Source organism: Pseudorca crassidens, chromosome 7 (assembly GCF_039906515.1).
Source record: "Pseudorca crassidens isolate mPseCra1 chromosome 7, mPseCra1.hap1, whole genome shotgun sequence".
NCBI lineage: Eukaryota > Metazoa > Chordata > Mammalia > Artiodactyla > Delphinidae > Pseudorca > Pseudorca crassidens.
In genome coordinates this window covers 80,499,618-80,517,626 of record NC_090302.1, presented here as the reverse complement: position 1 = coordinate 80,517,626, position 18,009 = coordinate 80,499,618, and the positions used below count along the sequence as shown (strand labels likewise).

Genomic DNA, 18,009 nt, shown 5'->3' with positions numbered 1-18,009 from the left:
GCGTGGCTTGTGGGATCTTAGTTCCTGGACTAGGGATTGAACCCCAAGCCCTGGCAGTGAAAGCGCCAAGTCCTAACCATTGGACTGCCGGGGAATTCCCAGATTGACTGTTTATAAACCCAGTTAGATGTTAAAAAAAAATCAGTCCACCCTCTTCCACATATATGTAAACTCTAGTGAGGTGTAATTTTTATATTATTAGCTGATATTTAAACATGTTTAAACAAGCTGTTCAAGAGTAGTGGTCTGTGTCTAGGGATTTCTTAGAATCATTATCCCAAGTTCAACACAGGGCAAGAAGAGAGAAAGCATTCAGTACCCAGTATGCACAAAAACAGTTACTTTGCTTGGTGAATATTAGTAAAGTACAGTTTGATAATAAGTGAATAGTGGTGCAAGACAAATAATTTGTCCCTTTCATAATTAAAAGATGTGTCCTTTGTTTTATGTGTTTAATATGTCCCTTTCCAGAAGTTTGGTTGTAAGTTATTTAATGTCTTAATCTACTCTCTCATGGTGTGTTGAATTAACCTTAAAACTGTTGATTGTACTATCCCTTTCCAGTTATTTGTGATCTGTTGGGTAGTATGCAGATTTTAAAATGCATCCTTAAAAAACAAGTACATGGTTTAAAGTGTGTACTTTAAAAATGATTCTTTGAGGTCTCCATTGCCTTTATTCTTTAATTTTGACCATACTCGTGGGCAGCTGTTGCTGACTTCACGTTGGCTCTCCCTCAGAACAGTAATCTATGTTCATGATAAAATTAGCTAAAATGTTAAGCTGCTAAAATTTTAATAAATCACCCCTTTCCTCTTTAATTTTTGCCTTATCTACACAGTGTTAGCATAAAGAGTATTATGAAACAGCATGGATTTAATATGCTAATGTACATTTTTTTTGTAATTTATGTTAAGAATTTGGTAATCTCTGTATTAAATAAAAAATCATATATATAAAATGGGAGTATATTTTACTCCCATTTCATGGAAAGTATAAACTGTAGCAAATAAAATAAAATTAAGTTCCATTTATACACCTAGTTTTTCTGTACCTTTCCCTGAATGTTTTCTCTGTATTGGGAGGAGCAAGAATCAGTGTGACACTTGTAACAGATCATTCTTCTATGATTCATTTAAAGTTTGTGGAAAGGTAGCTTGTGAGTTGTGTGTTTTTGTGAGAAAACAGCCTCTTCAGAAGAGGAGAATAACAGCTGTGCTAGGCTATCGTTAGTGTTCTGGGCTTTGCTTTTTGGAAAGTAAGCCTAGTAGTTGGTGTGAAAACCTTCGGAAATTTATAAATGTTGACTATTCATAGATACTTGGCCATCAAATAATACTGTGTTTTGTGTACAAAATGTGGAATTTAATTGATATTTATAAAGTATCTAATCCTGAGTTTAGATTGAAGACCATGTTAATAATCTGTGAGATTGGGAGTATTCTTTTTTTTTTTTTATTGGAGCATGGTCTATTAACAATGTTGTATTAGTTTCAGGTATACAGCAAGGTGATTCAGTTATACATATACGTGTATGTATTCTTTTTTTTTTTTTTTTTTTTCTTTTTTGCGGTACGCGGGCCTCTCACCACCGCAGCCTCTCCCGCTGCGGAGCACAGGCTCCAGAGGCGCAGGCTCAGCGGCCATGGCCCACGGGCCCAGCCTTTCTGCGGCATGTGAGATCCTCCCGGACCGGGGCACCAAACCCGCGTCCCCTGCATCGGCAGGCAGACTCCCAACCACTGCGCCACCAGGGAAGCCCATGTATCTATCCTTTTTCAAATTGTTTTCCCGTTTATTTCCCGTTTATTTTACTGCATATTGAGCAAAGTTCCCTGTGCTATACAGTAGATCCTTGTTGGTTATCTATTTTAAATATAGTAGTGTGTACATGCCAATCTCAAACTCAGATTGGGAGTATTCTTGATAAAGTTCTTCATCATGTGCCATGTTAGTTAGTAAAAAAATAATATAATTCTGTGTTCCAGGATGAAACTACTTGGCTTTTGTGTAAGAAGTTACAATATAATCAAGCCACTCAGCTAACTTTTTTTTTTTTTAATTTTTATTTTTGGCTGCGTTGGGTCTTCATTGCTGCACGTGGGCTTTCTCTAGTTGCGGCAAATGGGGGCTACTCTTCGTTGTGGTGCACGGGCTTCTCATTGTGGTGGCTTCTCTTGTTGCGGAGCATGGGCTCTAGGTGCGCAGGCTTCAATAGTTGTGGCACACAGGTGCAGTAGTTGTGGCTCACAGGCTCTAGAGCACAGGCTCAGTAGTTGGCGCACATGGGCTTAGTTGCTCCATGGCATGTGGGATCTTCCTGGACCAGTGCTCAAACCCGTGTCCTCTGCATTGGCAGGTGGATTCTTAACCACTGCGCCACCTGGGAAACTAATTTATGAATATGGTCTATATAATATAACTGAAAGTTTAATTGTTGAGCACCTACTGGGTGCTGACATTCTAGTTTTAATTCTTGAATTTTCTATAATGCCTTCTCGGGTCATGGTACAAAAAGTATTTTACAAAATGCAATGCTCTAAAATAAGTTGCTGAACAACTAGGTTATTTCCTGTAATTGAATAGTAATATTATTATTATGCCTCTAAATATGAGTCCATGAAAAAAAATCCATGTTTATGACATTGGGGTTACATATCAGTCTTTAACGCAACAACTGATACTTAGGTACCTATTATATTGTTGAAGATACTGCTGTGCATAAGACATGGTTCCTCACATCCTTAGTGGGGAAGGAGGAGAGACAATCAAGTAAAAGCACTGTTCGACTTACTTAAGAAAGTGATTGGTGACGTGATCAACTGCCAATAGGGTTTCCTTTAGATGGACCTAGGGAGGTCTCTGAGGAGATGGGATTTAAAGTGAGGAGGAAGAAAGCCATGTGAAAATCTGGGTAGGAACATTCTGTGTAGAAGGATCAGCTTAGCTAGTGCAAACATGAAGAACAACTTAGATTTTTCACAGAATAAAATGTATTCACTGGAATATAAAATATACATATAAGTGCTTAGGGTGCAGTTTTAACATTTTACTTTGAAATAAAAAAGTACAGCAGAATTTTGCATAGTGTTTACCCAGAGTCCCCAAGCTTTAATATTTTGCTACATTTGCTATATTTCCTCTCTGTATGTACATATTACTGTTTTTTTCTGAAACCCTTGTGTGTTCATTTCAAACATAATGCCATTTTACCCCTTAATATTTTAGTGTGTAACTCTTATGAAAAAATATATTGTCTTAAAGAGCTACCTTAAAATGATAAAATCACGAAATTACCATCGATACAATGTATAGGCCTTATTCAAAAATTTCCAGTTATCCTGCTAATGTTCTTTATAACAAAAAGCAAATATTCTGGTCCAGGATCCAGTCTGGGATCACACACAGTATTTAGTTCCCATGTCTGTGTAGTGTCCTTCAATCTAGAATAGTTTATCAATCTGGAATAGTCTTTCTTTGTCTTTCATGCCCTTGACACTTTGGAAGTATCTCTTTTGTAGAATGTCCTTGATTAGCAAACTGAGAAGTTTCCTCATGATTAGATTCATGTTACCAGTGTTTGGCCGGAATGCCACAGAATGATATAGCTGTACCTTATGTTAGAGGGTACATGATGCAGATTTATCCCATTGCTAGTGATGTTACCTTTGATTACTTAAGGAAAGTGGTTTCTGCTAAGTTTCTCCTTTGTAAAGTTACTCCTTCATTCTTTGTAATTAATACATATTTTTGGGGGGGAGTGCTCTGAGACTGTGTAAATAACCATTTTCCCATCAGACTTTTATTCACTGGTATTAGAATCCATTAATTCTTTCCTGAAATAATTATTGTGACACATTTATAATCAGACTTATTTGCTAAGGAAAAGCTAATATATGAGATATGAGGATAAGACTCGAAATAAGATCTCTTTCTCACTGAGTCCCTGCGGCATTTGCTGTTGTCATTTGACTCATTTACGCTACTTTGCGATTGGGGAAGACGTATTCCTATCTCTGTGGATAAACCCTGACCCAGGGACAAAGAGGCACAACTTGCCTGAGTCCTAAGTCTCTGAGCCACAAGCCCCAGAGTGCCCTGTTCTCTTTGTGGGCTGAACAGGTCTCTGGGCAGGTGGGCAGCTTGTGGTCAACACAGCAACCATCTTGATCATTGAACCAGCCCTGAAAATCTGGGAACTTTTGTCTGTACAAAAAACTTTAGAACTACTCAGTATCTTAAAGATCATGACCCAGAGTGTGCAGTGATAAATTCAAGAGCCCACAGTTTCTGGTGCATTTGGCTGTTATCAAAGCCCTGCTTACAGTCTCCTGGGGGTGAAGGAAAGGGATTGCTTTCTATCTTCTTATTTTTCTTTAGGTTGCACATGTTCAGCCCCAGGGGGGATATCTGTTCTTTAGATTTGCCTTCTCCACTAGAGGTGGTTAGCTGTTCTCTGTGTTTTGGCTTTTCTCAAGGGAAATGGGCAACTTTTCTACTCTGGCTCTCAGTGTAAGACATAAATATTAAACAATTAAAAACTTGAGCAATTATTCAACATAGATGTAGTGCAGAGTCACTAGATAGACCTCTATGAGTAAAGGTTTAGCATTTATCATAACATTGGTTTATTCTTTATGATAATTTACTTTAATGTTGTTTTTCTCAATTATAAGAACCCAGGTCTCTCTTCCGAGCTGTTAGGTGAAAACAGCTATTTGTACCAGATAACAGTATAGGAAAATGTATATACACAGATAACAATGTTACTGGTAGTGTAACTAGCCAGGTGAATAGGAAAGAACAATTTTGTTAGCTTGCTAAAATGTACATGAAGATGGATTTGATTTTTTAAAATCTACTTAAGATAATTGGCTTGTTTGTGTTTCATATTTGGGTGCGGCTACTGCTCTCTGGAGACATGGAGATATTTAGTTGATACTGACTTTTTCCAGGGGACTTGCAGGATTTCTTGAATTTTTGGCCTGAGGTTATGTTTTTCTTTTATAAATTCCTTTCTTCTCTTTCATGTACATCTTGCTTTCTGGCTCAAGTATTAGATAATTGTTTAATGATTTTTTAGCAGAATCCTTTTTAAAAAATTGCCCCTATTTTCTTAATACTTAACCACTGTTAAATATTCCTTTTGTCACACAGTTTGCCACTGAATGGGTGCACATGAATGCACTTAATCAAGAGCAGTTGTGTTGTTTCTGTTTTCTTCACTGGTAACAGTGTTTATTATCGCCCTCTAAAATTTCTTGAGATGTAATTTACATACTGTACAATTCACCCATTTACATTGCATAATTCAGTGGTTTTTAGTATATTTTTAGAATTATGCAGCCATCACCATAATCAATTTCAGAACATTTTCATCACCTCAAAAAGAATATCCCATACCCTTTAAGTATCAATTTCCAATTCCTTCATCACCTCCCCCTCCCCTCGCCATCCCAGCAGTAAACAACTGGTAATCTACTTCCTGTGTTTATAGATTCTCCTGTTCTGGACGTATGATATGTAAATGGAATCTATCAATATGTGCTCTTTTGTGACTGGCTTCTTTGACCTAGCTTAATGTTTTAGAGATTCATTGATGTTCTACCACATATCAGCACAATGTTGTAGCATGTATAAGTACTTCATTTCTTTTTATAGCCAAATAATATTCCATTGTATGGACATACTAAAGTTTGTTTGCTTTTTTTTTTTTTTACAGTTAAGTGTTTTATGTCCTGTGAATTCGTTTTCTTACATGATGACTCTCCTCCCCCCACCCTACCACCTCTCTTAACTGTAAGGAGTCTTGCCAAAACTTGGTCATTGAAAGCTTTCTTCTTAGAGTTAAGTTTGTTTTTTTTTAAACCCAAGTTTCCAACCTTCTTTTAGACTTACCCGAAGTCTTACCTTTGCCTTTCGACAGTGTTAAAATAGATAGTAGCCACTAATATGCATTATTAGAATTCTTCCACTTTTTAGGACATTTCCCTGTATTCCCCTGTCTCTGGGGATAGGGTAGATTTTTGTTAAGACCATATCTTTTAATAGTTTAACTTGAACTACTGGATAAGTTAACTGTACATGATTAAATATACATTTAGTTATACTAGCATGGCTAACATATCCCTTGGCAACCACCTTTTTCTGAATTTGAGTACTCTTACATACCTCATATAAGTGGAATCGTGAAATATTTGTCCTTTTGTGACTGGCTTGTTTCACTTAGCAAAATGTCCTCAAGGTTCATCCACATTGTAGCATTTGTCAGAATTTCCTTCTGTTTTTTCCTTTTTTTATAATTTATTTATTTTATTTTTGGCTGCATTGGGTCTTCGTTGCTGCGTGCAGGCTTTTCTCTGGTTGTGTCGAGCGGGGACTACTCTTTGTTGTGGTGTGTGGGCTTCTCATTGTGGTGGCTTCTCTTATTGCGAAGCACAGGCTCTAGGCGCACGGGCTTCAGTAGTTGTGGCATGTGGACTCAGTAGCTGTGGCTCGCAGGCTCAGTAGTTGTGGCGCATGGGCTTAGTTGCTCTGCAGCACGTGGGATCTTCCCGGACCAGGGCTCGAACCCGTGTCCCCTGCATTGGCAGGCAGATTCTTAACCACTGTGCCACCAGGGAAACCCCTTCCTTCCTTTTTAAGGCTGAATAATATTACATTGTATGTATATACCACATTCATTCATCAGTGGACACTTAGGTTGATTCTACCTTTTGGCTATTATGAGTAAGGCTGCTATGAACGTGAACATGGGTGTACAAGTATCTCTTCAAGACCCTATTTTCAAATTCTCTTGGATACATATACCCACAAGTGGAATTGCAGGATCATATAATTCTTTTTTTTTTCTTAAAAATTTTTTTTTAAATTTTATATTGGACTACAGTTGATTTATAATGTTGTGTTAGTTTCAGGTGTACAGCAAAGTGCTTCAGTTATACCTATACATGTATCTATTCTTTTCAAATTCTTTCCCATTTAGGTTATTACAGAATATTGAGCAGAGTTCTCTGTGCTATAAGGATCATATAGTTCTATTTTTAATTTTGGGGGGAATTGCCATAACTGTTTTCCACAGTGGCTACACTATTGTACATTCCCATGAAACAGTGTACAAAGGCTTCAGTTTCTATACATCTTTGCCAACACTTATTTTCTCTTCTCTCTCTCTCTCTTTCTCTGTTTCTCACTCGTAGCCATTGTAATGGGTGCCACATTGCCCTAATGATTAGTGATGTTGAGAATATTTTCATCTGCTCATTGACCATTTTTATATTATATTTGGAGAGATGTCTATTCAAGTCCCTTGCCCATTTTTTAATCTGGTTGTTTGTTTTGTTAGAGAGTTGTAGAATTTCGTTATGTATTCTCAGTGTTACTCCCTTATCAAATGTAGAATGTGTAAATATTTTGTGGGTTTTCTTTTTAGTCTGTTCATGCCTTTTGATACACCAGTTTAAAGTCTAATTTTTTCCTTTTCTTGCCTGAGTCTTTGGTGTCATATCCAAGAAATCATTACCAAATTCAGTGTCATGAAGCTTTTGCTCTGTATTTTCTTCTAAGGGCTATATAGTTTTAGCTCTTGTGTTTAGGTCTTTAATCCACAATTTAGGATTCAATTAAGAAAAACTGGAGAGTCACTGAATAGAACTATTTCTTCTTGCTTGCTCGCTCTCTTGTTTGCTGCCCTTTTGGTCATTGGTCAGAATCTTAGTATTAAAAATCGTATGTAATAACACCATCAGGGGCTTCCCTAGTGGTGCAGTGGTTAAGAATCCGCCTGCCAATGCAGGGGACGTGGGTTCGATCCCTGGTCCGGGAAGCTCCCACATGTCACAGAGCAGCTAAGCCCATGCGCCACAACTACTGAGCCTGTGCTCTAGAGCCTGCGAGCCACAACTACTGAAGCCCACACCAAGAGCCCATGCTCCACAACAAGAGAAGCCACTGCGATGAGAAGCCCACGCACTGCAATGAAGAGTAGCCCCTGCTCGCCGCAACTAGAGAAAGCCTGCGGCCAGCAATGTAGACCCAATGCAGCCAAAAATAAATTTTTTTTATATATATATATATATATAAAAAACCTGCCCGTGTTAAGCTGCTAAATATGACAAGTGTTGTACAAGCAGAATTAAATTCTTTTCTATCCTTTGAGATCAATAACTGTAGATATTTGTGTCATTAGGGACCAGCAGATTGGGTGCACTGGTTGGGAATGTTGGTGCTGTTAGGAACAATGACAGTAATGTTTGGGTAGGTGTGTAAGGGATGAAGTTGGTAGAATTATAGTTGTGTAGGACATAAGTATTATTTTTACACTATATTTTCTTTAAAAGCGTTTGGACGTGGCAGAGGGAGAGGGGCAGGAAGATTCTCAACACAAGGCATGGGGTAAGTCTTAGCCATCCTATTTTTGAAGTAATTACCTTCTGTAGTTTAAAGAGACAATACTGAAAAAGCAAAATAACACAAATAAAATTGTATTGCAGTAGGCCTTAGAGCAGTTTTCTAGCCTTGGCTTTATCGACATTTTGGATTGGATAATAGTTTGTTGAGGTGGTGGGGTTCCCTTTACATTGTAGGATGTTTAGCAACATCCCTGGCCTCTCCCTACTAGATGCCAGTAGCACCCCTCCTCAAGTTGTGACAGTCAAAAATGTCTCCAGACATCGCCAAATGTTCCCTGGGAGGGAGGTGCACAGCCACCCCAGTTGAAAACCATTGCTTAAGAGAGTTATGTTGGTAAATCCAGCAATTATCTTTGAATGGTAAGTAAATGAAATGTTTTTGTTTTGTTTTTTATGAAAAGCAATCATTTTTATCTTAAATTGTGACGGATGAGTATATTGTTATTAAATAGATGGTATAATCAGTTATTTATTCATTATTTCTGGTTCTCTCACTTTTTGCTGTTATCCAAAACATTAGCTCTCCCCCCCGCCCCCGATCTTTATAAAAAGTTTTTAAGCTTCTTATAGAGGCCATAAGTAGATGACAGTCAAGAAAGGAAAAGTCCTTTGTTTCTCCATATCTCCAGGGCAGCACTGTTGGGGGTCACTGCCTTCAGGTGGTGACTCCTGCCATCTCTGTTTTCTGCCTGAGCTCCCTGTGGACAAAGGAAGGATGAAAACACAGGGAGCAAACTGGCCGGAACATATGAACGTATGTGCCCAACCCAGTAGCTTTAAACGATTTTGTGGATTTTGCTGTCTACTTTAAAAAATACTCTTGTGGTTCTTTTTGTCAGTGACACCCCAATAATGCTGGAAAAAAATTTTTTTAATTCTGTTGTGAAAATTTTAGCAGTGCTATTTAATTTGGCTCTAGTTAGACATCTGAATCATGGGTATTGAGGATTTTAATTTAAAAAGAGGCACTGAACAAAACGTTTTCTTTTTATTTACATCCATCTAAACAAAAAGAATCATATACTTCTACTGTAAAAGGTTCAAATCCAAAATTAGATTCTGACTTCGGAAGAAAAGACCTATTGCCTATTTAAGTCTAGGCTTAGTTGGGAGGGGGTGGGTGGGTTTTTCATTAGAGCCATTACCCTGCCTAGAACTATTATAGGTCTCCACACTTGCTTTAGGATGCAGAGGACAACTTAGGGAAGTAGGAGCATCATACAAGAGTGTATGGAAGGTTCTAGGCAACCTCTGCTTTTCAGAAGATCTGCATTCCGATGGCAAGAAGAGTTGGCTATAATTAAATAGGAGAAGGAGGGTGAAGTTTCTTATAGTGGTTCTTAGAAGGGACAGGGCTTGTTTCGGGGAAGATGATGTACAGTTAATTTTGTGATTTGCCTTTATTCTTTATTTCAAACCCAAGGACATTTAACCCTGCGGACTATTCAGATTCTCCATCTATAGATGGGTGTGGGACAAAACCAGTAGGTTGGGAAGCTGCTCAGAATGGTGCAGATGAGGGAACTGGTAAGTGTCTTTTCTCACCAGAGATGTATTTTAATTGTTTGAGCTCTTAATGTACAAAGATGACATCAAAGTGTGCTGGTGGAGAAGAATGAAAAACAGGCAGCTGTCCTACCTCTGAGACTACTCTTAGCTGATTCTTAACTCCAAAGTTTCTCACTTATAAATCTCATTGACGATAAAGTATGTGGTTTACCCCTTTTGCACTCTGAAGAAGAGGCTGTAATAAATCTGTAAGGCAGTACAAACCCACACTCAAATCTCAGTGTCAGGGATATATAGAATTTCTTAGTGCAAGACTTGAAACAAAGTATTTACCATTCATAATGGTGAACACAAATTTGGCCAGATAAAGAGGTAGATGATGATAGATGGGTTTAGGGCAACAGTTGCTTTTGCAGATTTTTCTGTGTCCTGCAGTTTTAAGATTATTTCTTTACTGAAATTCACAGATAAATACTTGTTAATTGGCTTATTTATTTAATAAAGCTCTTTTGAAGATTTTTTCCTGATAATATATATTAACTTGTGATTATATTTATAAAAACATAATTTGACACTTTGTGAATTATAACCCAAAATATAAAAGTATAGCTCAATAATTAGCTAAAAAAGACAGTTGCCACCATCACAGAAGCACAGCGAACTAGAAATCAAATATACTATCAAGAGGACCAACGAAAGTTATAAAAACGGTAATTTGAAAAGACTAGTATCAATAGAATTGATAAGTTTATTGTGAGACTTATCAAGGGAAACAGAAGGAACATATAATTCGTTGTAGGAATAAGAAAAGGAATATTGATATTAATTATCTTTATAATCTATTATAATTAATATTATAGCTATTAAAAATCATCAGAAGATACTTTGTCAATAAATTTTTTGCTAACATTTGCAATTACAGATTAATCTCATTCTTCAAAACAGCTGTAAAAATTTTAAGTCACAATATTGGAAATCAATTCAGTAGACTAGAAAAAGGCTAATGTATCATGGCCATGTTAAGTTTATACTTGATATTCAAGTTTAACATTTAAAAAATCGGACGACTCCTAGATATATACCCAAGAGAATGGAAGATACAGGTTCACATAAAAGCCAATGTCCTTCAGTGGCTGAATGTGTAAGAAGAATTATCCAGATTAGTCAGATACATAGAAACAGAAGTAGACTGGTGGCTGTTGGGGGCTGGGAATGTTTAGGAGAAATGGGGAGTGGCTAGGAACGGGTGCCAGATTTTTTTGGAGCAATGAAAATATTCTGGAATAGGTAGTTGTGATTGTTGTACACCTTGTGAATATACTGAAAACCAATCAGTTCTTTGCCTTAAAAGTGTGGATTTTATGTTATATGAGTTATATCTCAATAAAAAAAGGATTATTCACCCCTTTAACAGAATAAAGGAGAAACTCCATATCATTTTAATAAGGAAAAGCATTTGACAAAACCCAACATTCATTCCCGATTTCTACAAAAGTCACAGCAGACCTCAAAATTAATAGTGATGTGTAGAATATTTTTCTTTTGTAACAAGATCAAGGGGCTTACTCTCACTACTCTTACCCTCTTACCTTTTTTTTTTTTTACATAAAGGCAAAAAATTTAGTTGAACTGAAGAGAAACAGGAGTATTACTCTCATTATTTCTATTCACCCCTGTACCAGAGGTCATAAACACTGAAACAAAGATTGAAAAAGAAAAGAAGGGTTGGAAAGGGAGGAAAAAACCTGTCATTTCTGGCAATGATATAAAAGAATCTATAGATAAATTAATGAAATTAATTAGGAAGCTTTAAACAGTGCAGATAGTTGACAGGTGATATTTCTATAAACCATCAACAAAGAGAAAATGGAAAAAAAATTAGTGGCCTCAAAAAATATCAGATGCTTATGAAGAAGTCTAATGATGTGCAAGATAAGACTTCTAAATGAAAATATAAATTATAAAATCTTACAGTAAAATGTAAAATTGAGTGTTTGAAGAAACATTAATAAACAGAAGGATATACCATTTATAGTAGTACAAAAACATGAAGCACTTAGGTATAAATCTGACAAAATATGTGCAAGATTTATATGTTGAAAATTATGCAACACAATGATAAATATCAAAGATGACCCAAAAAGGGAGCAAGATACTCAGTGTTTATGCATTGGAAGATTCAATATTATTGACATGTTGTTTCTCCCCAAATTGATATACAGGTTCAGTACAAGTTCATTCAAAATCCTAACAAATTTTTTGTGTGTCAGTAATTTGATTCTAAAATTTTTATGGAAAAGTATAGGTCTGAACATAGCCCAAACAGTTTTGAAAACTAACAGTGTTCAAAGATTCACACTCCTTGATTTCAAGAAGTTACCCTAAAGGTACAATAGTCAAGACTGTGGAATTGGCAAAAGCACAGAGACAGATCAATTATATAATAGCAAATCTAGAAATAAACCCACAGATACAATTGGTTTTGGACAAAGGTTCCAAGGCAATTCAATGGTATACTGTATATAAAAAATAACCACAATTGGATAATAGCTCTACATGTGAAACCTGAAAGCACAACTTCTAAAGAAAATACAGGGCATATCTTAGCCACCTTGGATTAAGCAAAAATTTCTTACGTAGGGCATAATAAACATGAGTCTAAAAGAAAAACATGGTTCTTCAGAAGAGAATAAAGAGAATGAAGGAGCAAGGCATAGTTTAGGAGGAAATATTTATTTAAAACCTCTATTTGAAAAGGGACTCGTATACAGAATGGGTGAAGAATTATCACAACTCGTTGAGAAGAAAACAAACCTAGTAAAATGAGCAATTAAAAATGAACAAAAAATGAAAAGTTGTGGAAATGGATGGTGATACTGGTTATATCACATTGTGAATTACTCAATGCCAGTGAACTGTACACTTAAAAAGGTTAGCATCGGGCTTCCCTGGTGGCGCAGTGGTTGAGAGTCCGCCTGCTGATGCAGGGGACACGGGTTCATGCCCTAGTCTGGGAAGATCCCACAGGCCGCGTAGCGGCTAGGCCCATGAGCCATGGCCGCTGATCCTGTGCGTCCAGAGCCTTTGCTCCGCAACAGCAGAGGCCACAACAGTGAGAGGCCCGCATACCACAAAAAAAAAAAAAAAAAAGGTTAGCATGGTAAATTTTATTTACCACATAAACATTATTTTACCACAATACAAACTTGACATAGAACGGTATACGCATTCTGTATCTGTGTCAGTTTTTTTGCTATAATATTTTACTGGAATTATGTGAGATGTAGTCATAGGGGGACACTGGGTGAAGGATAACTTCTTGTGAATGTATAATTATTTCAAAATAAAAAGTTAATGAAAAATGAGCAAATGATTTGAACAGATGCTTCACAAAGGAAGATATATGGATGGCAATAAGCACACAAAAATGTGCTAATCATCATTGGTCATTGGGGAAATACAAATTAAAACCACAGTAGGCTACCACCTTTCATCCATTAAAATAGCTTTTTAAAAAAACTGACAGTTCCAAGTGTTAGTGAAGGTGACAGAGTAACTCGAACTCCTACGTTCCTGGTGTGAAAGCATACATATACTATACAGTCTTACAATCCCAACCCTAAGTTTTTACTGAAGAGGAATGAAAATACCCACACAAAGGCCTGCATGTGATGTTTATAGTGGCTTTATTTATAACCGCCACTGATTTTTAAATCAGATGTTTGAAACAGAATGTTGGAGCAAACAATGTTTAAACAGTTAATTAGTCCATTAACTGCTATTTTTCTTTTTTCATATTCCTCCATCTCTTCTTCCTTCTCCTTTTGTCTTTATCTCTTCCCTCTCATTCCTCTTATTTTCATTTAGAGTAGCAGAATGTGTTCGATGCAAAATACAGTTAAAAGATGTCATCTGATGGAGTGCTGGCTATTTCTCTAGAAGCCTCACAGAATGGTATTGTCTTGTTGATAACCCAGAGTTCTGAGTCTAGCCCACAGCCTCATAGGCTCAGAAACCTGACTTGACAGGATAATAATCAAATCCATTCCCTAGAGTCAGAATCAAACATTACCCAAAATAGAAAGACTAAAGGGTAGTCAAAATGCTAATTTATAAATTTACTAAAAACATACCTTTTAAACAGATTGGAATGTTTTCTTTGACAAGTGGGAAGGGAACTTGGTGAACATGGGAATGAGAACAAGCATAATTGATGTAAATTGAATGTTCAAGATCTGTCTGGCTGTTAAGGTTCATAGTTGGACCATAGCAGTCTGTCATAGCATGGACTGCAGTAAGTTTGTTTTTCCTTGGACACACAGCATATACTTAGTTTGATGCTTTCCCTCCTTCGTTTAATTTGCTGACCAATTTCTTTTCTGATGAATACCTTAATTGTTGTGATATGTTAAAACCTTCCATTTTACATTGATCCACAGAACTGGCATCAAATGCTCAAAATGTAGCTCAGAATCTGCCAAACAAAAATTCTTTGGGACTCAAAGGTATGAATTTTTTTTTAAATTTCTTAGTTAAGAATCTGATAAAATGCTTAAAATATCTTCCATTTTTATCAAGGCTAGCTAATAAAAATTCATCAGATGAATGTTTGTGAACTATATTTCTACAACTGCTTGATAAAGTAATTACCAGCTTTTGATAATAGAAGTGTTTTTCACATTGGCCTTCAAGGTGACACAGATTTTTGCATCACTGCTGTCCTTTTTTCTGTAAGGCTGCCTTATATGTCCTTTTGATAGAGGGCTAACATCAAGTTAAACTGAACATAAAGCATACATCTCAAATTTATTGTTTTAAGCTAGAAATAAATTAATGTCATTGAATTTTTCTCGTATGTTTGATGTGAAGGTCTGTAGGTCTACAATGGGGAGCAAGGTCTTCCTGTAAAATTTTAATATTCCAAAATAAGATTTTAGGACCTGACTCTGTATTCTTCTGTATCTAATGTCATGTAGTTTTTCGAGTCCGTGTATCTAGGGTGGGTCACTGCAACAGCTTGACCTTGGCTGCTGACACGGGGCTTGACATAACACCATACCATGTTGGACTTCTGCTTACAATTTCATACGTTGTCTTCTGCCTGCTTTTAAATGTACTCGGGGCTTTCCTGTTGGCGCAGTGGTTAAGAATCCACCTGTTGGTGCAGGGGACACAGGTTCGAGCCCTGGTCCAGGAAGATCCCACACGTCGCAGGGCAACTGAGCCCGTGCGCCACAGCTACTGAGCCCATGCTCCCTAGAGCTGCAACAAGAGAAGCCACCACAATGAGAAGCCTGCACACTGCAACGAAGAGTAGCCCTGGCTTTCTGCAACTAGAGAAAGCCTGCGCGCAGTAATGAAGACCCAATGCAGCCAGAAATAAGTAGAAATAAAATAAGTAAATGTACTCAGCTTCTCATCCTCTTCTACATGTCTAAGTTTGCATTTTAATTATTTTCATAATACTCCTCTCTAAGTGGTAGGCCAGTCTCTTTACATATCATGTATAAGAATGTGTGTTTTAAATTAGTATCACTGAATTGTACACTTAAAAAATGATTACTGTAGTAAATTTTATAAGTATTTTGCCACAACTTACACATTTTTTGGGGAAAAAAAAGGATGTTCTGAACTTTAGGTTAATTTTAATATTTTATAATTTTTTGTAATGCCTCATCATTGTTTCTCTCCCCTGGAATATCCCTTCTTTTTTTTGTTTTTTTTTAAAAAATATTTAGGGCTTCCCTGGTGGCGCAGTGGTTGGGAGTCCGCCTGCCGATGCGGGGGACGCGGGTTAGTGCCCCGGTCCGGGAAGATCCCACATGCCGCAGAGCGGCTGGGCCCTTGAGCCATGGCCGCTGGGCCTGCGCTCCGCGGCAGGAGGGGCCACAACAGTGAGAGGCCCGCGTACTGCAAAAAGAAAAAAAAAAATTATTCATTCGTTTATTTATTTGGCTGCACCAGGTCTTAGTTGCGGCATTCGGACTCTTAGCTGAGGCATAAGGGATCTAGTTCTCTGACCAGGAATCGAACCTGGGCCTCCTGCATTGGGAGCACAGAGTCTAACCACTGAACCACCAGGGAAGTCCCGAATATCCCTTCTTAAATATCTGTTCAGGTATTTTCCAGCCTTCAAGATTTTTGCTGTGATTCATCTTCCCCATAAAGTTTCTCTTAGCTTTCCATAACTTTTTCATCCTGTAAATTTCCAGTGTATTAATCAGATTCATGTAATTTATATATCATTCAGTAATATACTACCCTGATCACTCCCTAAATTTTTACTTGTCTTTTCAGTGAGATATGACTTTGATACCTAGCATCATGCTTTCTTTACATGTAGGCTTTTAACCCAGGATTAGTTGGTTGATGATTGATGATGAAAGGTTCCTAAGGAAAATTCACCATAAATTGTTTCCTGTTATAATCTTAGTTGCTTTGAAGGTGAAAGTTTTATGAATGACTTTTGAGGCTTTTTCTATTTCTTGACTAGAGTGTTCCTAAATCTGCTTAGAATGAGCCTCAGCTTTTTATAGAATTTGTAGTCTTTAGAGTACTGTCTGCTATGATGAATTTGACAGCATGAACACAGGGTAAGTTGGATGGAGGTGGCACCAAGACCACTATGTACCGGCCATCTTTGAAATTAGTCCACTTGTAAACTTTTAAAACTATGCATGTACTTAGACAAAAGTCTGGAAGGAAATATAGTAAAAGGTTGGAGATTATGTATAAGTACTTAAGAAAGGCACTAGTTAGTACTTAAGAAAGAAAGATGATATTGAATTATAGCTGGATGGCTTGTGTTGGATTCATTTAGCTTTGTGTACAGTGTGCTAAGAGGCCTGTGCAGGGGTCTGGAGATCCAGGTTCCAGTACTGATTTCTGACTGGGACTAATTGCACCTTGTGTTTCTTCACTTAAACTATTACGTTTTTCTGCTTTCGTTTATGAAAATATTTTAATTCAAAGAGATGTTTTGGGGGCACATAAATTGATAGTTGTTTTGTGACATTTCTGGAGAAATTATGGAAACCATTTAAAGATATGATAAATTAGCCAAAACAAAGGATCAGATTGTCAGTTCAGATATTGAAACCTGGGACTTCCCTGCTGGAACAGTGGTTAAGAATCCGCCTGCCAATGCAGGGGACACGGGTTCGAGCCCTGGTCCGGGAAGATCCCACATGCCGCGGAGCAACTAAGCCTGTGCGCCACAACTACTGAGCCTGCACTCTAGAGTCTGCGAGCCACAACTACTGAGCCTGCGTGCCACAACTACTGAAGCCCGTGCGCCTAGAGCCCGTGCTCCGCAGCAAGAGAAGCCCCCGCAATGAGAAGCCCATGCACTGCAATGAAGAGTAGCCACCGCTCGCCACAACTAGAGAAAGCCCACGCACAGTAATGAAGACCCAATGCAGCCAAAAGTAAATAAATAAATTTATTTTAAAAAATATTGAAACCTTTATCTATCAAGCTTTACTGTCATTTCAAGGATACATGCAATTGAGAGGGACAGAAGAGCAGGGAGTTCTTCCCTGCAGTGCATATGCCCTGTGATCCACAGTATAGGTGAAGTCTCTAAGTGGTGTGTGTAGGTTTCTCACACAATAGAGAATGTTTTCAGGTTTGAAACATCTCTGTTTTATAATCACAGAGTAGCATATCTGGGGTGGTATTTTACAAGGAGCCATGCTCCATAAATCCATAGATTCTACTTTTGTTTGCCATGATCAATCTCAAATTAGGGACATCCTATTGAAAGCATTCCATAGAAAAGGACTCTTTTCTTAGGTGACACCATCAGTTTAGTTATTAGGTTATTGACATGATTCCAAGGAAATTAGATCTGTTCATCTGCCTTTTTCCTTCAGGGGTATGCCCTTCCTTTTCCCACACACAAACCTCATTGTAAGTCAGATTCTCAACTTATTTCTTCCCATTGAAGGAACTGAAAACATTCACAGTCCCACTTCATGATTTTGGTTATAGTTAGTATCTTGGTGTGCTTCCTTTTAAAAGCATTTTATCTGGGTATGTGTTTGCATGTATGCTTTAAAATAATGAGAGGGCTTCCCTGGTGGCTCAG

At 37.5% G+C, this 18,009-nt stretch overlaps 1 protein-coding gene across 4 annotated transcripts in view; it reads left to right on the top strand.

The window, feature by feature from the left end:
- Positions 1–18,009, top strand: part of UBAP2 (ubiquitin associated protein 2) — a 125,123-nt gene that overhangs the window by 71,777 nt on the left and 35,337 nt on the right. For all 4 annotated transcript variants that reach the window (XM_067744611.1, XM_067744614.1, XM_067744615.1 and 1 more), the window contains exons 7-9: positions 8,340–8,394; positions 9,835–9,938; positions 14,360–14,425. In XM_067744611.1, the coding sequence (XP_067600712.1) occupies positions 8,340–8,394; positions 9,835–9,938; positions 14,360–14,425 (225 nt within the window). The remainder of the gene's footprint in view (positions 1–8,339; positions 8,395–9,834; positions 9,939–14,359; positions 14,426–18,009) is intronic.